The 26,972-nt window shown below is 37.2% G+C and overlaps 2 protein-coding genes across 5 annotated transcripts in view; one reads left to right on the forward strand and one right to left on the reverse strand.

Moving 5' to 3' along the window:
- Window positions 1-2,817: 2,817 nt before the first annotated feature.
- On the forward strand, window positions 2,818-16,010 carry LOC139980749 (15-hydroxyprostaglandin dehydrogenase [NAD(+)]-like). 2 transcript variants are annotated; one of them, XM_071992652.1, is made up of 8 exons: window positions 2,818-2,901; window positions 3,601-3,724; window positions 4,008-4,134; window positions 6,549-6,649; window positions 8,389-8,485; window positions 9,012-9,085; window positions 9,490-9,614; window positions 10,059-16,010. In XM_071992652.1, the coding sequence occupies exons 2-8, from the start codon at window positions 3,632-3,634 to the stop codon at window positions 10,210-10,212; spliced, it is 771 nt and encodes a 256-aa protein (XP_071848753.1). In that variant the 5' UTR covers window positions 2,818-2,901; window positions 3,601-3,631; the 3' UTR covers window positions 10,213-16,010. The 2 variants fall into 2 exon arrangements, with proteins under 2 accessions (XP_071848753.1, XP_071848752.1); XM_071992651.1 differs by lacking the exon at window positions 2,818-2,901 and adding an exon at window positions 2,915-3,026.
- The window catches only part of LOC139980748 (uncharacterized), a 43,682-nt gene continuing 30,986 nt past the window's right edge, over window positions 14,277-26,972 (reverse strand). Inside the window, exons 1-3 of one of the 3 annotated variants that reach the window (XM_071992650.1) lie at window positions 26,194-26,405; window positions 17,436-19,544; window positions 14,277-16,657 (exon numbers count right to left, since the gene is read on the reverse strand). In XM_071992650.1, coding sequence (XP_071848751.1) covers window positions 16,432-16,657; window positions 17,436-18,526 — 1,317 coding nt within the window. In that variant the 5' untranslated portion in view covers window positions 18,527-19,544; window positions 26,194-26,405 and the 3' untranslated portion in view covers window positions 14,277-16,431. Of the gene's footprint in view, window positions 16,658-17,435; window positions 19,545-19,706; window positions 19,860-26,193; window positions 26,406-26,972 lie in introns of those variants that run through there. The other 2 variants (XM_071992648.1, XM_071992649.1) reach the window with 2 other exon arrangements.

Below are 26,972 nucleotides of genomic sequence, written 5' to 3' on the forward strand. Positions count from 1 at the left end.
TAGTTTAATATAAATATGTGGAAGTATGTTTCAAAAGATTCTCGTCTTCAATCATTACAAACGAAATCTTATCTACCACGAATAATCAACTAGAAATTGCAGGTATAAAGTAATGTTTATAAACAATGTTTACTGAGGCTCCAAATTGAGCTCGGACAAGATTGAGAATAAATCAAAGAAGCTTTCAGATTACTTGACGATCAGATGTGTGTTGCTTGACGAACGGTGGGCAACATTCCGTTGCGAAAATGTACAAGTTATGAGTAGTAAAAACCGTATGTTAGTTTGAATATGTTTAACACTATGTGTACATTTTAGGAAAAGCGCAGGTACGTTGCCTAATGTGTTTGTCAGAGATTCTTCATAAGAATTCTTAGTGATTCTTGAAACTGCAGCTTGTCAAGTTTCTCGGACCAAATAGGACCGATATTAAAGGGCGCCCTCTGTTTATTTGAACGTGGCTGGAGATCCCCGATGAAAATATGTTTTTACTCTCCAATAAGTAGACCCAATCCTGTATACTTATGTTAATGTACAAGACAACCAATTAGGTATTAATTTTCCATTTAAAGTTCTGGAGCTGCATATATGGTTCTAGAATTAAAGACATAGTAAATTAGCTGATTTATAAAGAAAAATTGACATGTTGACATGGGAAAGCATCTATAACATCGATTCTCTGTTCCAGATATCACTTGCTTATCCTTAGCTGTTCTCCCTTAAATGGTCATTTTCTGTTCGTATAAAACACGTTAGCTCATTGAAAGTAACGACGAACACTTATTGTTAGAAGTTTACCTAAATGAATATCGCGTTTTAGCATATATACTTACAATTCACTAATGGTCTGCGTCCTAGCTTGTTTTCAACAAAAAAACTTGTATGTATGAGCATCTAATGCTAATAACACACTACATCCACACCCCACAGGTCAGCAATAGTCTATTGATTAGTGTAGTGGATAGGCCTATGTAAGCATTACAGGTTGACGTCATTAAAGTGTCGCAACCTTGGTATGTCCATGTATGCCATGTATGTATAAAGAGCTAACAGGCGAAACAGCTAACATCGGACAACCTTTCCCTAAGACATATGAAACTGCATAAAAGTAGTTTATGGAACAGCATTTAAACTCAATAGCTCTCCCATACCCGCCCCCCCCCTTCCCCTTTGCCCTCCTTTCCACTCAACCGGTGGGATTACATAAACATATAAAATAATATATACACATAATATCAAAATATTAGGGCATTATAGTGCATACCTACTCCCCCAGTACCCCTCCCCCATCCCCCCCCCCCCTCCGCAATGAAGTCTGTCAAAGGTGGACAAGGTAATTTTCTACACTTAGTTTTTAGACAGTTTAAACAGTTTACCAAGTTGGAATAACATCAAATCTTTGAAAGGATCCATAATGTTCAACATTGAATTTTGCACTGTCCATTAACTTCTCCCACACAAAATTCGGACCTTTAAAGTTGTAATAAAAAAATTGCCTTTACCTAACATTAGGACAAGGTTATTTTCTACACTAACTTTTTAGATTAAACAAATCACCAATTTAGAATAACATCAAAGCTTTGAAACAAAGGATGTATAATATGTTGAACAATTTTCATTAGATTGTTCAATATATTATATATCAATATACGATAACATTAGACCTTTAAGGTTGAAAGAAACAACTTTTACCTAGTATTTAAAATATATCTTTCTGCTGGGAATGGTAGATATATCTTTGTCAAAGGATAGGGAAAAAAATAACAGTGTACAACCCAACTTCTGCCCATGTAATGGTTTTAAAAGGGGTGGACAAGGTAATTTTCTCCACCCCAATGTATTAGAGGTTTTACAGTCTTACAGTTTGGAATAACATCAAACTCTTACATGGTGGCTATGCAATCTTCAGCAATTAATATTACACGGCATATAAATAAACTTGACAAAAAACTTTTACCTAGCATTTAAAATATATCACCTTAAAATCTATATGCAGCTACAAATGGTGTAAAAGCTTGTCAAAGGATACCTAAAGATAGAGGTAACAGTGTACGACATTTCCTTTGACATAGGAATGTTAGACTGCATATAAGCATATAAAGGAATAGGGTTTTTGATTTACCCCTCCCCCTTCTTCCACTCAACTGGTTGAATTGCACACATGTTAGGGCATGATGAAAGGTCTAACCCTGCAAACCTGATCCCCGAGTAGTCCGCACCACCCACCTACCCCACGCAATGAACTCAGTGATAGTATACAAACTGTAATTTTCGGAACATATCAAACTTTGTGCAACAGGTGCTAAGCCCCCCCCCCCCGCCCCCGCTCCATCCCTTTCAAATAGTTCATTGCTAGCTAATATAATATCTAACCTACATAACTGCTTCCTCCCATTGACCCCTCTACCCCCCCCCACCCCACCTCCTTCTGCCCCATCCAATGGTATATCGCCTGTGAAAGTTTGACAAGTTTTTAACACTGCTGCATTTGAGATTAAACAGTTTACCAATTTGGAGTAACATCAAAGCTTTGAATTTGTGAATATAACATGTTATACTTAAAGTAGCAACCCCTGTCTCTCTGGGATATACTAAATAAAATAATATTGTACCTCGGTAATAAAATGATACCGTATCTGATTCTAACCTCTTGCAGACTCGTTCCAAGATCGTTATCTGAAGCTACTGGGTTTAAGGTTTTGTCCTGCATTTAGTAGCGTGAACTTTGTGTCAGTAAAAATATCGAATTTTATTGCGTGCCATAAGAAGCTAGCCTAACACACTACTTCCATAAGTAATTTAAAACAATCAAAAGAGATCAGATTTGATAGTTTGTACATTGCTCTTACGTGGTAATTTAAAGTAACAGATAATATTAACAAATAGCTCCATAAATCGGAGGTAAGTTGGAGCTTTTTAAACCGCAGTACTTTTTATCATGTATCTTTCTTTAATATTCAGTGCAATCTGCCACAGTATTATTCACACTGAGGAGCTGGTAGAAGAGGCGTGCAACACTGAATAAAGTAATCACTGTCGTAGATTTGTAACTTTATAGTTTCATTAGGCCATATTCAACAACTATTTATATTTATACATATATATATATATATATATATATATAGGCTATATAGGCTACATAAAGGCTATATACAGGCCGCTATATATAGGCTTCAAATATGCTATAAATAGGCTATATAAATATATATATATGTATATATATATATATATATATATATATATAAATATATATATGTATGGGCTATATATAGGCTATAAATAGGCTATATATAGGCTATAGGATATATATAGGCTATATAGGCTATATATATATAGGCTATATATATATAGGCTATATATATATATATATATAGGCTATATATATATATATATAATTAGTAAGAAGTATTGTAATAATAGTATTGAAATAGTTTTGAATACTATTGAATAATGGGACTGTTACTACTCATGTTCTATATGGTCCGTCGATAGTAACAACGAAGCGACAGACATGACAAGATTAATGCAGCTCTGCCTATATACAGAGGTAGCAATATGAACTTGCTATGAAGGCTAAATTTTATTTCTCTGGAATCGCAGATCTATCTCATCATATGATTCGAAGATCGGAATGAAGGTTGAAGGTATAAACGCATTGATAACTGGGGGCGCTAGCGGATTTGGGAAGGCGCTCTCGGAGAGACTATTGATGAAGGGCGCCCAAGTAAGTGGCACAATTGTCGTCTCTAGCTATTATGATATTGAAGTGCATTTTTATATTTGTTGTCCTCATCATGTTTATTATAATTATAATTATATATATATATATATATATATATATATATATATATATATATATATATATATATATATATATATATATATATATATATATATATATATAGGCCTATATAAATATAGTATATATAGGCCTATATTTACAGACTTTGCCTACAGGTAATTATTCTGTTCGCCATATAAAATACATTGTCTTTTTCCCTGTTCAGTTGGTTTCGCTGATTGACATTGACAATGAAACGGGAGAGCAGACTCTGAAAGAATTTAGCGATCGATTTGGAGGGGAGAGAGTTATGTTTATAAAATGTGACGTCACATCAGAGACCGAACTCAAAGGTAATGTTTGACATTTCTTAGCGTAATTGTTGTAAGTCATTCGTTTTTGTCCCTTCATATTTTGCTGTCAAAAAAAAGTTTATCCCTCTATTCCCTACTACCCTTCATATTTGAGTAAATATGATTTCCTATGGGGAAACTGCTACTTTGAGTGGTCAAAAGGACTATGGAATATTATTGTTCAATTTGACCCATCTTGACCAACTTTTTTCATTTGTAGCAAATTTGCTACAATGGGTAACACTGGAAATATGACAAAGATTTTATCCTTTCTAGTAACGGTTTATTTTCAAGATAACCATACCATAGATTAAATGATTAGATGAAAACACATATTAAAAATAGTGACTTCAGAAAACAAAACAAGGTGAATACATGAGTAAAGCAACGTCAGTTCTGATTGTAATTGTGTTTAGTGAACATGATATAGTAACAGTTTATATCATGGTAACCATACCATAATCTGAAAACACATATGAAAAATATGGGACTTCAAAATACAAAACAAGGTGAATACATGAGTAAAACAAGGTCAGTTCTGATTGTAATTGTATCTTAGTGAACATGATATAGTAACAGTTTATATCAAGGTAACCATACCATAGACTGAAAACAAATATAAAAAATAGGGACTTCAAAACACAAAACAAGGTGAATACATGAGAAAAGCAAGGTCAGTTCTGATTGTAATTGTATCTTAGTGAACATGATATAGTAACAGTTTATATCAAGGTAACCATACCATAGACTGAAAACAAAAATAAAAAAAGGGACTTCAAAACACAAAACAAGGTGAATACATGAGTAAAGCAAGGTCAGTTCTGATTGTAATTGTGTCTTAGTGGACATGATATAGTTACAGTTTATTATCAAGGTAACCATACCATAGACTGGAAACACATATAAAAAATAGGGACTTCAAAAAGCAAAACAGGGTGAATACATGACTAAAGCAAGGTCTGTTCTGTGTCTTAGTGAACATGATAGGCATGGAAGCAATTTCTGTTCTTGTTGAGGCAAAGGTGTACGTTGCACTTCATACATTTAACGTATGCAAATCCATCTGGACAATTTCTACACCTTTGCCTTTTGCTTTCATACACTGGGTAGTGTTCAAAGCCATCAAACCTAACGTCATCAACTGATTCGGTGTCTTGGCATCTGAAAATATAGAAGCAAAAATTGGATGTTCAGGATCTTGATTTGTTTGTTGTAACATCGATCAGGTGCTGCCCTTTATTATGCTCATGGGCTGTCAATGATGACCTTGCTAGCTGCCACCATAGGCGGCCCAACCTCACACCCATTATCATTTATTGCATGTAGGGTATGTCTCAAGATATATCATCCATCCTTACCATGACCCCTGTAGAATGGTAATGCATGGCTGGCAGTATTTCCTGACCATGAACCAATTCACTGAGCTTAGCCTACATGTACAGGATTGGCCTATGCTCGCAACAGACCACCCCTCCCCTACCCTCCCTCTGCACCACTGTTCCCTTAAATCACACTCAACTATAGTATCATCCCCCGCCCAACCATGACCCCTGTAAATTGGGAATGCATGGCTGGCAGTATTTCCTCACCATGAACCGAAACACTGAGCTTACATGTACAGGATTGGCCTATGCTCCCACCAGACCACCTTCCCCCTACCCTCCCTCTGCCAAGTGTTCCATTAGATCACACTATAGTATCATCCCCCTCCCAACCGTGACCACTGTAGAATGGTAATGCAAGGCAGCCTATATTTCCTACCCCCCCCCCATCTTTCCTCCCTCCTCGCCACCGTGACCTCTGATCATGACAAACCCTGATAAGGAAGCCCTTAAAATATTCTCATGTCTTTCAATAGCGCAAAATTGCATAAGTTGCTGGCTAGGCCTATATCACATCCTGCAGCATAAACTACATGTTAGATGTATGTATAGGTTTGGCCTATCCTTCGCTGTGTGCTGCCGTCATTGACCAATGTAGCAAATTTGCTACATCAAATTTGTCGCAACTCTTTTCAGGGTCTAGAACCAATTTCATGGTAAATAATACATGCTTATGTAAAATACTGGTATTTAAAATAACGACTAATAGCAGTTTATTCATTATCTTCGCAATTAGAGGGTGAAAACAAAAAGAAAACTTACCTTGGTTTTACTTGCGAATCACAACATGAGGAGCAGCCATTTTCTCTCCTCTGTCATTCTTTTCAATTGATAAATGCTGCCCTTAATTTTGTGCTGCCCTCAGATTTTCTGCGAAAAAGGAAATATCCCTTGAATCAACAGTATACTGTACCATCACTGCAACTGTCCATTATGCATAATTTACCTTCTGCAAGTACATATACTATTTGAGTTGTATCATATTGCTGTATTGTTAAATGTTTTCTTTCTACCTTACTTGCCATTTGATAGATGCATTTGAAAGAACCAAATCAGTAAACAATCGTCTTGATTTGGTTGTCAACAACGCGGGAGTGACACCAAGCAACCCAAAGGTGATTGATGTCAACTTGGTAAGAAACGGGACACATTCTGTCATTTACGTCTTAAATCTCAGACTTGTGTTTTTTTTTATTTATCTTTCATTCATTGACAAGATGCTCACAGAAGAAAATATAAAAACACCCGATACTCTTAGCTACTGTAGTACAGTAACTAAACTGTCCATTTTCGTTACCCAGCCGCCGCAGTAATTACTGTGCGCCTTTAACACATGTTACCGTGTTACGAACACAGCGCAGTATAGTTACTGATGCACGGTTGTGGAACATGAACAGTAGTTACTTTACTAGCTATAAGTATCAGGTGAAAGAAAGCACTATAGTATTGAGGCTTGGTTGATCTATCTGTGGTTAAGATCGAAATAACATTCTGTGCGATCGAGATGCTGATCTGTACCTATACATACATACGGTATCCGCAATAATATATAAACACACAAAAACTAAAATAGGTAAAATTACACATTAGGTATATAAATTGACCTCTTAGCTGGTATATCACACATCAAATGTATAATTTTACAGACTTCAAATTTTTGCAAAGTGGAAAATGAGAAAAATACGTCATAAATATTTCATAAAACACACGAAGTGTGTAGTGCTTCACATTGGCTATGTAACTTGCCTATTTCGTTTGGATTTCGCTTGGACATGTGAAACTTTACCCATTAGTGATGACGTTGGAAATAATTAGCCAATCAGAAGAGAGCAAGTTAATGCCTGATAGCGAGAGTACAATTGTGTTAATTACATGATTAATTAGCTCATTTATGTTGTTGATTATTATTTATATGTGCTGAATAGCAGTTAATTATCGGATACTTAGATAATGCCTGGGATAAGAGTTTTGCCAGTGGAAATAATTATACAAAAATTAGCCAGTGCGATATTAAGTGTCCAAATTAATGAATACAGAACAATTCCTATATAGAACAATTCATTTCTTATGTTTGACTTTGGTGTGACTCTGGCGTTAGATGGGTCATCCGTTTCTCCTCAGCCTTTTGGCTGAGAGCATTATGTTCCCCTGAGGTGATGGAAAATTAACAAAATGCCTCTTCCCCAAATAAATTGATTAAATAGTCATTACGATAAATGTGTAAAATTGCCTATAGGTGAACTGATTTGTACCCACAGCCACACATTAACTAGTTAATGTCACATATTTAACGTGTATATTTACCTACTTATCCATCTTAATGTGTTGCTGTGGGGACATGTATTTTACCTATATTTAATGTGTTATTTTACCTATTCAGTTTTGTGTGTGGGTGTGTGTATATATTAACCTATATACATGCAGATATCATATTAAAGAATTATGTCACGCTCAAAATTTAGTTTGCTGTGTTGTGAATCGTTAAATACACTGCTATCTGTCCAGCTTGAATTTCTATTACTCTTTTAACTTTGTAGGGGAAAAGCCCTTTAAACAGTTAAGGCTCGTCAATTAAAGTGTCTGGACTAGTAGTCTAATTCACAGACCATTTGGGTCAGATCCTCAGATGGAACAGAACGTTCAAAGAGAAAACATAAGACTTGTTTGTATTTTAGATCCTCCTGCAAGCAGGAACTCGCAAAGAAGCCATCATTGGCTTATCAAAGCCGCAAGCTGACCGAAGTCTGTCTCTTAGATTCATATTTAACGTCCATGATTATAAATTGTCAATTGTCAACAACTCTGTAACTGGACGACGACACGTTAATCTTGGAGTGACCCAAACTCATTAGATTCATTCTCACCTCTTTAGACCGCTGTTATTAGAGGATCTTACTTGGCAAAGCAATTCATGAGCAAAGAAAATGGTGGCAGTGGAGGAGTACTTATAAACACGGCTTCAATTGCAGGTATGTGACGGTGCACTGATATTATCATTCTTCTTCATGAACATGTGAACATTATTTGGCAATGTTCTTTCTACTTAAGAGTGGCATTTGTTTTCAGTAGCGTGCGCAAAGGGGGTGGAGCCAAGCCAACTCCTGCCCTGTATTTCATCGTCGAGTCGGGGAAAATGACTCAGACGGGGAATTTGTTTTTACATACAGCCGGGGAAGAATTAGTCCAATGCTATAGGTGTGTAATCCCCTTTAAAGCCTCCCCCCCCCCCCCCCACAAAAAGAAAGAAAAAGAAATCAAGATTGTCATATTTATTAGCACAACAAATTTACGCTTAGAGTTGATTATAGACCAAATTATTATTTTCATTTTGCAAGGGGAGGACCCCCTTACATTGGAGTTGGCTTCAACGAACACTGACCCTTCCATATAGGTTCAGTCCAAACCGTTTTTTTTTTAAATTATTTACGCAATAATCTTGATTTACAATTAAAGTTTAATCCTCAAATTAGCTAACAAATCTTCTTGTTTTTACAGGTTTGGTTCCCATTGTTCATCCTTCTTACGTGGCTTCTAAGTACGGCGTGGTTGGATTCTCGTTAGCATTGGTGGTGAGAATGTTTACTGCTTGGTAAAATTGTCAAAGACAGGAGGAATTCAAGTGGCTTTTATTGAAATTAATGAATGACTTCCGAGTATCTACAAAGTTGATGATTTTCAAGTTTATGTCCGTGAATCGGCCCGTGACGTTCAGATGGTCAAGTGGAATAGAGAAGACTTTCGTACTGGCAGTTAAATGAGCCAGAATTGTAAAGGGGAGGTGTAGAGGTCATGAGGAGAAAGTAAAGCCGTAAAAACCACTTAGACCTAAATTGCCAACCATCAAGGACTAACCATGTTACAAACACCCAAATCTAACAATGATTCCAATATAATTTGCAGACCCATCACCACCATGGCTAAACGTTTGTATAATATTCAGGACAGATATTTCACTTTTAATTTGGCTTCACAGGAAACAGATCCTTCGTTTCGAGCAGACGATATCCGTGTTGGAATAATTTGCCCAACTTTTGTTGATACTCCGCTGCTTATCAACGCATCAGACGATAGTACCATACGTAAAGCTAATAAAGTCCCGTAAGTATTACGTATATATATGCAAATTAATAATTATCAACCGTTTCTCAGTTTAGATGACAGCTTTAGTTAAGTTGAGCTAACGGCAGAATGTTCAAATCTTGCTGTATATATGACATGAAAATTGTATGATCGTTACAAACTTACTGGCCGTAATTTATAGGCCATATTATTGACAGCGGCTTGGTTGAGGTCTCCACAATTACCTATTTATTTCTTTAAAAGAGGTTGTCTGGTCACACAAATCATTATCGTGTTCACTTTTAATAACTAATTTTGGCCACTATCTGATTATCTAAGAGATATGAATCTAAGAGACTGACTTCGGTCATCTTGCGGCTTTGATAAGCCAATGATGGCTTCTTCGCGAGTTCCTGCTTGCAGGAGGATCTAATATACATCGAACATACATCATCGTTCATGTATATTCATTTTCTTTTCCAGAATTTCACAAGTTGTGGACGCTTTCCTTTTAGTGATCGAAGGCGACACTAAGAACGGATGTTGCGTCCGCATCACTTCGGCTAACGGGATAGATATTCATCCGTTGAAATCAGTAGATGAATACAACAAAGAGTTACAGATTTTTAAGATCTGATAATTTCTTGATGGGTTCGACGCGCTTAAAATTCAAAATAAATGTATTTACATCAAATTCTTAATTTGTCCTCATTATTGGGAGCAAGTCTTGGAATAGTACGACTATGTTCAATGATTTGGAGAAATGTGGCTACATGCGCATTGCTTGCCATTTGTATCAGATCATTACAGGGAATCGATATAAAGCAATTTAACATTTAATATATGTCAATAAATGTCGACTAGTACCAGGTTAAATCGACATGTACCGTTTTATTTCACTTAGGGTCATTTTAAATCGACATCTATCAGTTGCTAAGTTGAGTATACCCATTTTAATTGACATATAACGATTGGCATATATTCGGATTTCATAATCGGTATATGTCAATCATTCCGAAATCGTTGATATCAAAATATGTTTATTAGGTATAAATCGATATTATGTCGATATAAACTTGCAAATGTCGAACTTAATAGACATCTACCGATTTAATCTGGTAGGCCTATATGTGGATTGGGCATATGTCGAATTAAACTGGTAAACGCCACTTAGAAATCGATAGATATCGAATTAGATTGACATAGGCTATACCAATGTAAATTCGGATAGGTCGGTATAGGATGGGTTTGCCTGGTCTGGAGCAGCCTCCCAATATGTTATTTAAGAACAATTGCTTCCTTTCTGAATATTTTGCTTGTCGACCTAACATTATAACAACATTAAAAAAATGAATAGTCTGTTTTGTTTAAACAAATTTTGCTAACCAGCAGGAGCCGTGCTTTGAACGGCTCGATCAGGCATGACACTCTCCGATCATCGGTCGGTTCCCCAAGATATGATACAGATTGCCCGCCATACATGAGCAGCGGCACAGCTTGGTCACATACGCAGCTTATTACATTAGCTTAGAAATTAAAGAGTATCGAAGACGATGGAAACGCTAAATGGACGTTGATACGCATCACTATACCTTCTCTGGAATTGAAACTTTGTTCTTCGCCATCCAATGTTTAGTACATATTACTTGCCTGCAGACTAATTGTTTGAGGTGCAACCAAATCTGCGAGAATGAGCCCCTAAACATATCCCTCTCGTTATTTTTTCTCGAATTTTTCAGAACTTTACCAAAATAATGGCCATGACATCTATGGATTGATATATCGGACATTTCAAATATATATCCAAAACAAAAGAAAGCCCTTTCACAATGTTGTGGTTTTACTGGGGAACACTACAGTTAGTCATTAGCTCTGGACAGGGGATAGGAGCCGGGGTGGGGAGGGGCACTAGGGGAATGGGCTCCCACCCCACCTTTTTCCAAAATAGCAAATGTGCCCTACTGGCAAATAAAATGTGCCCCTTTGATGAAGAACTCTCTTTTGGATCTCTTTAGCCTTTGTTAAGTTTAATATTTTATTTTAATTATTTATTTTTAGTATGTACATGCTATTTCTGAAATGGCATCCCATATCTTTTTGTAGCACGGTTAACAATAAACAATCTCAATAAATAGTATTGATAGCATACTAACACATCATATATATTTAAGTGATATGGCTGGTGTGTATCGGTTTATAGCATAACGAGTGGTGGCTGTGGAATGAGAAATTGCTCCTCTGATGTTGTGCCCCCCCCCCCCCAAACACACACTTTTTGGAAGCTTCCTATCCCCCTGGCTCTGGAACACCACTGGAGAGAGTGAGATAATTCTTCAAGAGACAGGGATGAATTGGCATACGATTACTGAATTACTGACGGGGCAATGGCAGCTCCAAGCCCCTTAACTGATGCATCAGTCATATATACTATTGTATTCTTTCACCCACGCAGCTGTATTTCCTTGAGCAGGTAATGTACCAGCCATACGGGATTTATGGATATCGAACCGGTAGACATAATACCCATTCGTTCACTCCAATCGATACATGCATGAGCTTTCCTTTTGAATCTACTGTCAAAAATGCATCAAAACTTTGAACTTGGTACGCCAGTCTTTGTCCTGTTTTTAACATTATTATTATTTTTATTATTATCATTATTATTACTATTTGTTTATTATTATTATTATTATCATTATTAATCATTTCCTGCTTTTAATACTCGCAACAAAACATTTCGATTTTCAAAATCAAAATTCGCATAAACTTTAGAAAATGAATAGAAAAAAGACGGAATTGTTTTCATATTTTGTTTATTTATTTGTCTAACTTCAAAGAGAGAAACAATAAAGAAGAAATTTAAGAGAAGAAAGAATTAAGTACTCAAACAGCTGGCAATATTTTTTTCTCCATATTTTTAATAACGGGAATTAGAAACAAGAGATATAACCACGCAATTTATCTATAGCATATTAGTTTGTGCCCAGAAACTCGTTCGTATAATTCCTCTGCATAAAATGTAGCTAGTTTTATAAACAATATCGCCATATAAAGAATAAATAATGCACATTTTATAATATTTACCGAATACCCTCAGTGATCTATACGATATCCGACAGATCAAGATACACACGGTATCGTCGTGAAATGTGATTGACTGGGTCAATTGGGTCGGTGTCATGCAATGTTTAAGGCATGTAACAGTTATATCACTACTTACGGGTTAAACGATTGATTCAAGTATAGGCTGACAGGAAGAATAGTTGATATGAAACGTTATTATATTGTGTAACGCAACTATACTGCGCACAATACAACCAATGGAGGTATAAGGTGTATAAGCAATATTCGCATAGATCTTGAACCCATCTAACGTTATGTGACCTATAAACTTAGTCTGACACCATACGACGAATTTAGTCTCAAGTCACGTGACCGATCGAAAACTCAGCTTGAAGTCACGTGACGGCTATAGACTATGTATGACGTCATTTTAACCACAATTAATTGAGCAAGAAATGTAACGTAATGGGGTAAAAGCATATAATGAATTGAGGAACAATTCTTCAATTCACACGTTAAGTCAGGTTGGGTGACTTTTCCTGTCGTTCTCGATCGATCGTATCCCCACAGAGAAATGCAATAACGGAAATTGAACTCAATAGTAAAGACACTATGTTGTGCATACTCTGTAATTTTTGTAATTAAAAAAACAATGAGAGCCATTCAATGTAGGTTTAAGTTTCAGCTGCTTTTTTCAAAACAAAGATAATACAATGAAGAGAAAAGTCAATCCATACATTATCACCATGGATACTAGCTTAATCGATTGAAAATGTCGTAATCATTTCAAAGATGTTTCAATATTTCATATTCTGTATACTATAGCTTATTACTGTATTATAGTGTACTGCTTCCATAGCAATCTCATAGATACAAGTTACAATGAGACTTTCAACCCTCCCCCCCCCCTTCCTCCCACCCCGCAACCTGCGACTATTTCTTTCCCTTACAAATTCATTTCACTTGACAAACTGGACCTCGATAAATCGTAAAAGAGTCAAATCAACTTAGCCAAGTTTAGTGTTTCTTGTTTTCTTTCGTACATACATGCCCAAATAGCATAATACGCTCAAAGCGGTCCTTTGGGCTCCTCTTTCGGGAGAGTGGGCTTAATCTGCTAGAATGGTCAATGTTCATTGTCAATGGTCATTGTTCTAAATATGCATGTCTTACATTCTGTACAAGAGGAAAACACTATTGTTAATACATTTATTCACATCTTTGGAACATTTTTCAATTCTATACAGGAAAAACAAAAAATAAAATAAACATCTTAGATTGAACTATATACACTATCATGATCTTGGATTTTATATTTACAACTTCCCTTTGAAAGGGAAATATTTATAACCCTGTTTAGCCTTGACAAAGGCAAAAGGAATCGAATACTTTTATCCATGAGATTTCATGCTATTATATCAATCCATTTTTGAATTCAGAATTTCTTAATCTTTTAATCACATTTATCCAGAATTACAAGACATAGCAATATACGAACACACGTCTTAATATTTTTAGATTCATCGACCTATGAATGAAGTGAATCAACTGCCTTTTACATACGACTTTAGAAGCCAGTAATATCGAAATGAATTATCATACATTTTGATCCACTAATTTTTTTTTCAAGAAGTGACCTTTCAATGTGGAATTCTCTATTACGCTAACGATCGCCAGGTTGTGACTGGTGACGTCTCTTCGGGAAAATTTGAGGTGGTCACGGAAATGACTGAAATTCCAGTTGAAAGCTTTCAATCTTAATTTTTGGATTAAGAAACCAATCTCATATATTAAATTCGAAACGCAACTTAATTCAATCATATTTCATGAAAATTAAATATAAATATATTTTATTATGTATGTACATATACTAGATACAGATCAAATCATTTAATCAGGAAGTTATAGAAATATCATCCAAATCCATTTTTATAAACTTTGGCTGCAGATTCCATTTAATGGATAATTAAACGACACTTCGGATTGCAGTCATATGATTAACTCCTTGAGGATTCGTATGGTTTCGCTAAGAATAATAACACCTTCTTTATATTTCGGTTAAAGCCTCATTATATGCATTCAACCTCGACGGCTCTATAACAACCTTTTTGGTTATTAATGAATTCTATTTTGGATAAACTTAAATTTATTCATCATGAATGATGAGGCCTTATATTGGAAGTACTTCGAAGTATCTGGACACAAATTATTTGGTACTGAAATATGGAAAACTATTTCTACAAGCACTAAATGAAAACGCATATAATGGATACATTCGCAGCTTAAAAAGGATATCGGTAAAAGATTCGGTTTTACGGCGGTAAGCATGAAAATATGATTAATTTCGCGGAACTAGTCTAGTAAGCAACAAAATATACATATTAACTGTTATGCTTGCATATACTCTCTTTTGAGTCAGTATACATTCTATTTATATGTTAAACAACGCGTTGCGTATCCATTGCGAATGGCTAGTGCGCTAAGTGTGGTATTTATGTCAAACGAGGTAATATCGATACGTAGCCTAGCCGGTAGGCTTATATCTTAAAACGAATCGTTCCTGGGAGGCATGAAAGACAGTTTCTCAAGGAATACCACTAACATAACTATAAAATATCAGTTGCCGAATTATATATATAAATATACTTTCAAAAATGAATACAAGGGGCCGCTGAGTCTTATACCCGTGTTTTTGACATTTTTTGCTCTGAAGGATAAATATTTTTTTCTTGAATATTGTTGAAGCAAGCTCATGCATAGATTATAACGAAAAGCTTGTGCGCATGGCTCAATATGTATATAACATGGTCCTGTTGCTCGGTATTGCATATGAAACACCCGGCAAGAGCGGCATTTGATAACCAAAGAAAGTGGCAGCATTTCGATTTACCTTTCCGAAGGTGTTACATAGTACATGTACAGTGTACATAGTACACAATTAAAAATGCTGCTAGGTCGTTTTGTTTCGTCAACAATTTCCATGATAAACATGAATATTCATGACCCTTTCATACCAAAAAAAGAGCTGAAACAGATAACTTGGTTGCCCGCGACACGGACGTGTATTACTTGTGTACTTAGCACTTCGTAATACCTACGTCCGCCGACGTTCACCTCTAGAAATGCCATTTCTGCGTAAGATTTCTACGATATGAATAATCAATCACCTTGTGACCTCACGTCAATTACCCACTACCTGACGAGAAAAAGCTGTCATGGTACTGAATATTAATGAGATCAACTCGGCAGTGGGCGGAGTCGCTTGCCGTTGTACATCTAATTATAGTATATGCTGCGTATATTTTTATCATTTATTACACTTTAATGAGAATTGTGTAGGGGAATACATGACGAATATGATTTTTTCTGATATATTTTGAGTCTCACAATTTTCTGATATTTGTTCGAATTAGTACTAGATTATATTCAACGCACTAGAGTTGTGTCCGAGCTCCGCCCATTCTGATACGTGTATTCATTTTCCGAACCAATGAACTGTTGGTCGAGTCTATTAGCGACACAGGGTCAGAAATCGGAAAGTTGTAAACAACTACAGATGTCGAATGCGGAGCATTCACATCGGTTGCACAGATAAATAACTTGGCAGTTCTCCCTTTCCATCATCCGTTAAGCCATGTAAAGTTCGGTTTTAATCGTTTCTTCCAACGTAGACAGACCCCCCCCCCCGTCCCCCACCTTACTGATGCTACTAGCCTAGCTGTCTTAGAGATGAATATATCATACCTTGTAAAGGGCTAAACTATAAATTATTAACATATCTCCTCCTGGAACGCTATGAGGGCCAAACGTATTTCTGTGATGGGAATACCTGCGCGCTCCTCGGACAGGCAGTTGGTTGATACTCGTGTTGCTTACACTTCCACGGCATGTACCAATAATGCTCCAGGCACTGCTTTCTGTTCCGGATCACGAAACATTGAATATTAAAGACGTTAAAGAATCCCCTCCCTACTTCGTATGCAGCCATGTTACGCACCTGGCGAAGACACTTGTGAAATCTGAAAGAAATGATAAATGGAAAACATTTTTGGTAAAAAAAGGGTTTTCCCTCCAGAATCGAAGTGGATTTAAAGGAAATGTACGCGTATATAGGTTATCACATATAGTTTCTAGTTAGGCGTTCTCGCTCTTGGTCCAAAAATGGCTGTCAACATAAAGTATATCTTTTGATGCAAAGATACGGGCAAACCGACAATCAGACCGTATCTAGCTACGGATTGTGTTGATGGTACATAAAGAGCGCCCTCTATTTAAAAAACCCAAACCCTAAAATCTGGTCTCCACGGTCGATTCGTTTGTTCTTGTTTTGTTGTTGTTGAAAAATTGAAGCTCACTTTCAAGAGTGCACAAGCATATTTAACATTGTTTTCGAACCTCTGGACATACAATCAGCGTCCATAGCCTAGTGGTTAGGGTGTCCGCAATACAGCGGGAGGCCCGTTTTTTTTTATATGTAATTGACCCTCTTACGCTCAGAATGCTCGGTTTTGCAAACTGTTTAGCTGTTACTCATTTCCTTTCCGACGATTGGTCGCCTATAATATTCTACAATAATGTATATTGGGGGAACATTATCGCATATATATATTTTTATGGGGAGGGAGAAGTTGTTTATCTTTGTGTTTGAGGAAAAACAGTTTACAAACCAAGATTTTAAATATAAATCATGCTTCACACTTGTTAAAAAAGAGAAACAAATGTATCGTATTCCTCTGTGGATGAGGTAGGGAAGGAATTAAACACACCATGAATGAATGAATGGGTTTCTTGGCTTACCTTTTATCTATAGAACAGTGCGTGATGGTGAACATGCCCCAGTTCTTAAAGTTATATTTCGTCGCCCCGCTGCTAATAGACATATCCTCCGTGCTATGATCGTGGTCCCGACAACACATATCCGTTTTATTGTACATGCCCAAGGAATCGTAGGTAGGAGCTCTGTTACCCGTGCCGCACCATAGGGTACCGGGGAACATAAACAAGCCTCTTTTCTGCCTCTCGTGGTGATCATCATCCTCTCCGCTGATAATCATCTCATCATCTTCTTCAACGATGTCATTCATATCTTCTTCCTCTTCTTCTTCGTCTACGATGCCGATTGCTTCTAACCGTTTTCGGACAGTTCTCGGGATTTCCCGGAGTGACTTCGGAAGCCACGAAGTCAACGAAGAAACATCTTCAATGTTTCTATTGATGATATCTATATTAAGTGCATTGCACATTTGTACAGTCTCCTCAAAGTCTAAAAGGTTTCTTAGACCGGATGGAACGGCGTTCGTTAAATATCGATAAACCTCGATACTCGGTCCGTCTTCGGCTTCCGACGGTTGTTCGGATACCCGTACCTTATCGTCATACATATCGTGATGAGATCCGTCTTTTAGTTGATAAGAAACGTCACCATCGTTCAATAATTTATGAATATCGTCGAAGGTACTCGCTGAATGTGAATTACTATTTAAAAGTTTCTCGAATAAGTCGGAAGGTTCTTGACCAATCTTAATTGCATTTTGTCTGCATTCGTGCCGCATGTCAGATATGAGCCTCGTATTTCCTTCCTCCGTGTAGTCGTCGGTTATTTGACAACTACGTAAAGTCATGTTTTCGTCGTATATTCCTTGGAATGACCTTTCCCCGTCCGTGGCTTCTCGTAACACGTATGCGTAAGGTTGCGAAGCCTCCCAAGCAGCTACCTCTCGAAGCCAGAGGTTTGAATGATGAATCAGCAACTGTCGCCGGTATTTCCATATCTTAACGCTTACGAACTCGCTGCAGTCGTTGATTGTTCGTGCATCGCAGGTTAGCACAAGAAATAAGATCAACTTAGCAACCAGCTGTAGCGAAGGTCCTTCATGCAAACGATGCATCTTCAAGTTTAATTATTCAAACTCAGTCTTCCAATGAAAATCGTTTATAATACACACAAATCGCGTTGGCAAAACGATTCTAATTTAGCGACAAAGTATGATAAAGAGCTTCTCTAGTATCGAAAATAAAATGTTCGATTTTCAGCAACGAAAATGTTTTGAATCGCGACCAGGAGAACCATAATCACGTAAGATTTTAGCTCCAGGATTATGAAAGTCTAAACACTAATCGCATTTCATATGTAAGATAAATCCTCGAAAAAATTCTGATTACCCTCCTCGCTAACAAGATCGTACAATACTACTGATCCTCCCTACAGGGTGTATATCTTCTTATATCCTCAACTCCTCAAGCACCGCTGTTTTTATTTTTCAAAATGAACTTCTTATTGTTTGCTATTGTCACTAGTTCCGGCCATGTGATGTGTAGTAAACTTGTCGTCCAATCAGGTAACAGCACGATATTATTCCTGGAATGTTGTCTTGTATACCGAGGTAACTTTACAGACTCTGTCACGGGACTCGAGTCTGCAAACTAATATTGATTTTCACGAGTTTTAGCCACGATATATTTTGAAATATCATGAGCGAACGCTGGCGGATATTCAATTTTAATAATTTACCGGTAATCGATTCACCTCACGTCTCTCAAGCCAGCTGATCCAAACTAAACAATATTTATATCTTTATGATGCCTAGCTACTCTTTCTTCATGCTGTAATATCTCTAATTCTGCAACCGGCTTTCTTGTATACCATTCTCATTAGTCTGAACCAATGAGTTAATTTTGTAATCAAAACAAACGTTCGTTCCCTGGTCTCGTCACAACCTAATGAATATGCATACAGGCGGATCTCGGGTTTCCTTGTTAAGAATGTAACTGATCCGCGCTGCGTCGTGCGTCAATGGAATTCCAGGCCAGTCAATGGGTTCCTTGATCTTTCGGTAGGCCCAAATAATTGACTTGACACGTTGTCAAGGCAAGATCCACCGTATCGCTGAGAATCCGAGAATTGTTCTGCAACAGCAACAAGAAAGAAATAATACTGTAAAAGATGGGGCAGAGTCGCGGTACCTTTTCTACATCTCTTACATTTAAGCCACAGTGATAAAACACATTCATGCACACGAACAGTTAAAGCACTTCTTCGCATTTGATCAGTTATTTGACTAAATCTACCGAGTAGTAGTAGTAAGTTGAGTCTCGTCTATCCGACATGTTCAGTGATCAACCTCCGCCACGGGATCACGATCTTGCGCAAGGTTTATTATCTCCTCGAAATTGTTAATGTTAATTGTAAACCTACCGAGCATTACTCAAATTTAAATTTGCTTCCACCAAGTGCATGTGGGGGAGCGCGCGCGTGTGTGTGCGCGCGCGTGAGGGACCAAGATATACTATCATATCATGTATGACACGAACAGCAGTGTTAGCATAGCATTTACTGTCGATGTACATAGGCAGAGCTACTCAGTATGCGATCTACACAAAGTCTAGAATAAAACAAATATAAAACAAATCCCGATAGATATAATTTCTGTCATGATATGGGGCTTAGCTATTGTAACTTTGCACAATGACCGCAAATTAGCTCCTACTGCTGACACAGAATTCGCATACATACCATACACACACCTTAATCCCCCCCCCCCACCCCAGTAATAAATAATAATGATACTGGGCTTACGAAAGAGAACAAATCATGTTGAAACAAGAGCGACGTTACATGGAGAGAACCATAATTATGTAATAATATAGACTATACTCGATCAGAGAAAACTAAAATAAAAACTACTCAGAACATATATACTTGGATTCCACAGGGAGTTTATACCTGAATTAGAAATGTTTGGTAGCATTCAGGTTGCAACATAAAAAATATTGCTGTGCTATAATTGTAATCCAAACACCGGCTCCTTTTTTTTTCTTCTTTCTTTTTTTGCAGGGCCTGCAAGAAAATAAAATTGCCAATGCCAACTATGCCATGTAGTTATATAGAGTTAGTAGCCGCACTATTTGTTCTTAGTTTTGAAATATGCTGAAATTGCAAATTTACTTCAGTCTTCGCTTGAGCGGAGACCTAGTTATTACTGTCCATCATAGAAAATGAGAACTTGTTATTTCCGTTTTACCCTACAAACACGTATCTGGGGCTTAAGATCTCACTACACACTGTGGATTGTATGACATAGGTTATGCAAATCTCAGAACAGAGCAAAATTATACGGTACCGTGTACACTTTCCACTGCCTAGCAAATAAGGGGGGGGGGGCAGTATATAGACGAGAGATTTACATAGCCTATACATTCACGGGAGCTGGCACTTGCAACGGGACATCTGCGGCAAGATCGGTCTTATTTTTATTTCAAACTGATAGTTGTACAATACTGCGGATCTGCGATTAATTTGATAACTTCACAATTGTTAGCGTTATTTCGTATATACCGGTAAAAGGTTGTCCGTGTTGTATTGAAGATAAGCATCAATGCATGTTGCTTCAATCTACAACTATACCATGCTATGACCACAGGGACTAATGTGTGTACCCCTATCATTACCTTTCCCGTTGGGGTATACAATTCTACATAATATTAATGACAGCGTCACAACATGCATAGACGGCTCATTAGATGAAACCTGTAACATAGTAACAACAGTCAAGTATATGCACAGGATGTATAGTGAAATCCGCACATTGTTCCTGCATGGTCCATCTATGTATATAGAGCAGGGTTGTCCAACCTTTTGCAGAGGAGGGCCACATGGAATGATTATGTTGAAGGAGGGGGCCGCGTGAACCCTACGCTCGATTTTTCGATTTTTTGCCCGAAGCCCAAGGCAACAAAATATGAGCACTGCGAGCGGAGCGCACTGATTTATTTTCCTTCCTGATAAAACAGATGAATTAAGTCCAGCCGCCCCCCCCCCCGCTCCACTAAAAATTCGCACCGTACAGCATCTCTGGCGGGCCGGACGCAACCCTGCGGCGGGCCGGACTGTGGCCCGCGGGCAGTAGGTTGAACAACCCTGATATAGAGCTTTGTCATGCATGTAGCAGTGTGCCCTGCTCTGTCGAGGTGAGCAAGGATAATACCAGGATGGCATGTTGAAATTTAATTGAATTGAAGTCAGGAACCCATCGCGTGTCGGCGTGTGCATCAATTACCAACGTAAATTATGATTAATAGATTTGGTAACTGTATAGGGTCCTAATCTAGTCGCGCAGTTCACTCGTGTATAGTACCGATTCAAACTATTAATGCTGTCATGTTTTGCGTATATTCATTCAAGACTTGTGAACTCACGTAGTGAAGTTGATTTTGGTATACCCATTCCACGAAATGAATTCCGATTTCAATAGAACGGCTCAAGGATAATACCAACACTAACCTAGTGGAATGTAATGTTAACATGTGATCCAAGCATTAAAAGTTCAGTTAGGGTGTTGAAAGGAAACCCCGTAACTCGATGCTGACGTCACAAGCAATCTGATTGGCTGAAAACTCCGTAATTGCAAACATATTTGGGGAAAAAACAAAAATGCCCCCCCCCCACCCGGGCCCCGGGAGCTGGATAGGTAACGAGGACAGATCCTTGACCCCCTTTACACAACCAGATCAAATGCTGACATGGACGCATAGTGAATGTGACTGCGTGTATGCTATACTATGATATAGTGGTAACGCTAACAGGTTAACTATAGTACCTATACCGGTCCAGGGTAGGTCAGGTCGGTCGCTATAGACGAGGGTGCTCACGTCTAGCCCCCCCCCCCCCCCATATCACATAAGTACAAACTTGTATGCCGACTTTCTGGGCCGGCCTGAAGCAACAACAACAACAAACTTTCACAAATGATGATTTTTTGCAACTCAACGTACATGCAATACGACTTTAAAGTGCAGCGTATGTGCCACCGTAGGTTAATATACAACAGTGTATAAAATATATACATGCCAATCAGCGAATGGTAAACACAGTATATACAAAAAAGTTACTTTAGTATATTCATTGTTCGAAAAGAATCAACAAGCTTTTGTATTCATTGTAATTGTTTGTAATGGTTTAGCGAACATGAATTGTACTGGGGTCTCTGATAGGAAGTCTATATAGGCTAGGCCTATATCATGCTTGTGTGTATGTCGCTCTTACATTTACTGTATTTTGTTTTTCAGTCTAGATTTTAGTATGGAATTAACAAGTCAGACTATAACGTATATATGTACTAGGGGCCGTTTAAGTAATAGGCCTACAGGCTATACTAGCTGTCATGGGACAGTATATGGGAAGGCTACCATTTATTTTGAGATTACCACTGCAACAATTACCTCACATAATTTTGTTCTTTTTTTGGTTGGACCAGGTGGGTGGTGGGTGGGGGAGAGGGGGGCAGTAGCTCAGCTTTTGTACGGTTCCTCCGTACCCTCTAATTATCTTGCAAGGCCCAGGAGCACATCAGGTCTGTAACCGCTAGCTAATAAACGACTGAATTGTAAGTTCACGGCCATCATGTTCCTCAGGCAGGAAAACTAAAACCAAGGTCCTATACTGGCACTTTTTCCAACCTGCATTATAGGACGAATTATTGTTTACTGTTTACTGGCTTATGAGAGCAGCCCAGTAACATTTGTTGATAATAACAATGACATGAGGGGCTTCTGTTACGTACAACTGAGCGACTGAAGACTGTTACCGTCCTTGCACATTATAAAATGTGTTTATGTCTACTGACAGATAAATGTCACTGCGGTATCCTCTACTGGCAAACAGTGTACTCCACAGACGCGTACGCGTTTAGCCAGTAAATTTCGAGGCCTGCTATGTAGAGATTTAGGTCTTTCGGGCTTGTACCTTCCTGAATTGTTCAAATATTATGTATACTGTGTTTTAGATTTTTTGCACAAGCGTGATAAATTCCTATAATCCTAATTGTCGAGTTATTTGTGAGATAAAATAGGAGCGTTTCGTTGTTCAATTACGATGACACGGTTATGATAGCCCATTGTTTTCACAATTAGGCCACACATGCCAGTGTAACTATACAGTTCACGCCAACAACTATTATAATCGTACGAGACATTTCAATATATTTCTTTGAGCAGTTAATAAAGGTCAAAGGGCACGGTGCAGGAGTGCACATCAGGGGTAATACCTCCATGGTACAAACTAGTCCGATCTGTCCCACTTCGGTTAGTTTTACTGCCAATAACATTGCAGAGTATATTTACTCCAATGGATGCACAAAGGTGATAAAGACTTGTAATGTCTGTAAAGAATGACTGTCTTTACCTTCCTCTAACAGCAAACAGTATAACCCAACACAACGTGTGTCGTCGATATACACTATACATATATGTAAGGATGTATATATAAATGTATATATATATATAAATAAATAAATATATATATATATATATATATATATATATATATATATATATATATATACATACATACATATATACACATATATATACACATATAAATATATATATATATATATATATATATGTGTGTTTATGTGAACACACAAACACATACATATATATATGTATATATATGTATATATATATATATTTATATACATATATATTTATATATATATATATATATATATATTTATATATATATATATATATATATATATATATAATATATATATATATATATATATATATAATATATATATATATATATATATATATATATATATATATATATATATATATATATATATATATACATATAATTCAATCCCCACGTTCTAAATGGCAATGTAATATATTCACCGAAATAACAACACTGCGCTACTCTACAGAGTGGGCGCTATAGGTCCGGGGGGAGGACACGACTAAGGGTCTCGATGGCAACATTGTGAAAATAGGGTCTACTGCAGTAACTACGCTACCGGCAATTTGACTGCAGTGATTGCTAACCGAGGGACGAACTAGCAGGCTGAAATAAGATTCGATGGAAAATGAACAAACCTAAACGACACTATCCGGTAGCAGGCAGTCACCTCATCTGCCTACCTCACCCTGCTAACTCAATCAATAGGATTTGGTAATGTAATGTTACGAAGGTGTATAGCAGATCACGTGTCAGTAAGTTGACCCTTTTGAGGACAATGTACGGCTCCATTTGTAGCGAACTACTATAAGCATTACCTAATTGTGACAAATTGATAAACACATGTCTTTATCCCATCGCTACAGTTCAGAGGTTTTGATTCCATCATGTTAGTGTGTATAACAGTTGCTTAAAACAGCAATGGAGAGTCGACAAGAGCAGAGAGTTGCCAACAATACGCTGGCCAGAATAGACCTACCCAAGCTTTACTTCTCAGATTGCTATACGGTAAACAAATGTATAATTTAGGATGTCTGAGTTTTGTTCAATTCCACTCTTTATGTTCAACAACGTTAACTAAAACTTTCGGGGAAACAGCCGGAAAGTTGCGAACAAAAGCACAAAAAAAAACCAAAACAGGCGTTGATGTGTAACCTTTCTTTTCTTTCAATACAGCTTAGGGGCCGTATACACAGTGACAAACGCAGTTTATCGATATAATTAACGTACAAAAAAGAGGTTGCGCGTGCAGACAGTTCAAATTGTCTTATCAGTGGCTATAGATAGATGCCAATGTTACACGGAAATTGAATATTACGTATTCAGTCACAGGAAACTGCGATGTAAAAATAAAGATGGGTCAAATCTGAAAAGTTATCATGTTAATTGTTGGGATGAAATGCATATGACCTATCCATCACGTGACCAGAGTCATATTATTGGAATGTTATATAGTTGTATGCTGGCTAATTGCCAAGGTGTAAATATAATACGGACTCGCTGTATAAGTCTATAATGTGTAAGATCGGTCGTGATAGTGTAACCACTACCCAGTTATGATTCACATGGTTACGTCAGTCCCAATTAATGTTAGAGGACTGCATGAAGCTGCGAGTGTATGCTGTCAGGCCTATATATATATAAAGCTGTGATATGGTGTTTTCGAGTATATATATATATATATATATACTCGAAAACACCATATCACCATATCATATATATATATATATATATATATATATATATATATATATGTATATATATATAATTCAAGTTACATATTTAATTTTATTCCAGTAAATTCTTGAGCTAAACTAAAGACAAAAGAATGTTTCTTACTTGAATTTTATTCTTGCTAATACTACATGGGGATGAAAGTATGAACCCAATCTGGCCACCTTTCCGGACAAAAATTAGTAAGATGCTTTATTCTGGTACATTATTTCTGTCAGGTTATCGTACGCACTCCCACCGTGAGAGGCGAATCTAAATGGTGGGAAAGGGGTTCTTGCATGTCAAAGTCGTTTCCCTCAATTTAAGACATTTTTAATATCCATCAATGCGCTTTACGAATGAATCATATAAAATATTTACGGGCTCTCACATGATTACTATAGACTTAGCACTGACAGCCCTGTTCTATTTCACCCCTTACCCTGCACCTCGGGTGACAAACTTGAGTAGGCATGTTAAATAATACAAACACAAATATATCGGTTATAACCTAATTAACAGCGTTCTTTTGGCACTCTCGCTTCTGTTTATATGTTAATTAATACACAATTCTCCTGTATAAATGTACATAGTCCAACTTACCACTGCAGAATTCTGTGCCGTTTACTTGTATAAACAAAAGAATCACAGACAAACACGAAATCTGGGAAACGTTTAATTTCCTTTTCAGCTTCTGGCGAAGCTATCCAAAGCCTCAGTTAAAGTCAGCGATATTTAAAGAAACAGAACACGTCCGTTCAAACTGAACGAAGCCACGGTGAAAAGACAACCCGCAAAAGTCCACCGGCACATGTAGAACAGTTATAGGCGATCGATAAATTATTTGCTTAACTAAACCTACACATTTACAGAGGAGACCCCTAAGAGGGAAAGAAATGGGATCGAAGTCTGTATAGGACTGTATGGTACTGTTATATGCAAAGCAGGCTATGCGATCAATGAAGAACGCGTTGAATGGGCTGGCGTGGACCCTTATTTTTTCCTACAAAGAGAAACCTCATGTTATTCACCGATCATTGCATACACATTATTTATAAATCTCTTTAACATAAAAATTCAACAACCGTACAATGTGGCAATTCAAAGGACCCTGTCATGTTGTCTAACAAATGTCTCACATGTGAACGCTCTGCGACGGTTGACTGACAAGCATGGTAAGTCAATATTTTACAATAGTGCTACTTTGCAGGTGTGACGGAAATCTAACCAAAACATGTTCATTTCTGATCGCTTGAAATTACGTGAAAAATTTCTGTCCTAGGAGAAGAGTCAGTCGCCGGGAAAGGAAGTCACTGTTACGCCTTAGAATACATTCTTTTACAATCGCGTCAAAACGTGACAAAAAATAATATTTCTAAAGT

The sequence above is a fragment of the Apostichopus japonicus genome, chromosome 15 (assembly GCF_037975245.1).
Source record: "Apostichopus japonicus isolate 1M-3 chromosome 15, ASM3797524v1, whole genome shotgun sequence".
In the NCBI taxonomy this organism is placed as follows: domain Eukaryota; kingdom Metazoa; phylum Echinodermata; class Holothuroidea; order Aspidochirotida; family Stichopodidae; genus Apostichopus; species Apostichopus japonicus.

What these genes read in the sequence shown, in the direction of transcription:
- LOC139980749 (XM_071992652.1), top strand. Translation starts at nt 3,632, where the DNA reads ATGAAGGTTGAAGGTATAAACGCATTGATAACTGGGGGCGCTAGCGGA. An exon ending in AGGTGATTGATGTCAACTTG is followed by an intron (nt 6,650 to 8,388) that starts GTAAGAAACGGG and finishes TCACCTCTTTAG; the next exon opens with ACCGCTGTTATTAGAGGATC. An exon ending in CGTAAAGCTAATAAAGTCCC is followed by an intron (nt 9,615 to 10,058) that starts GTAAGTATTACG and finishes TTTCTTTTCCAG; the next exon opens with AATTTCACAAGTTGTGGACG.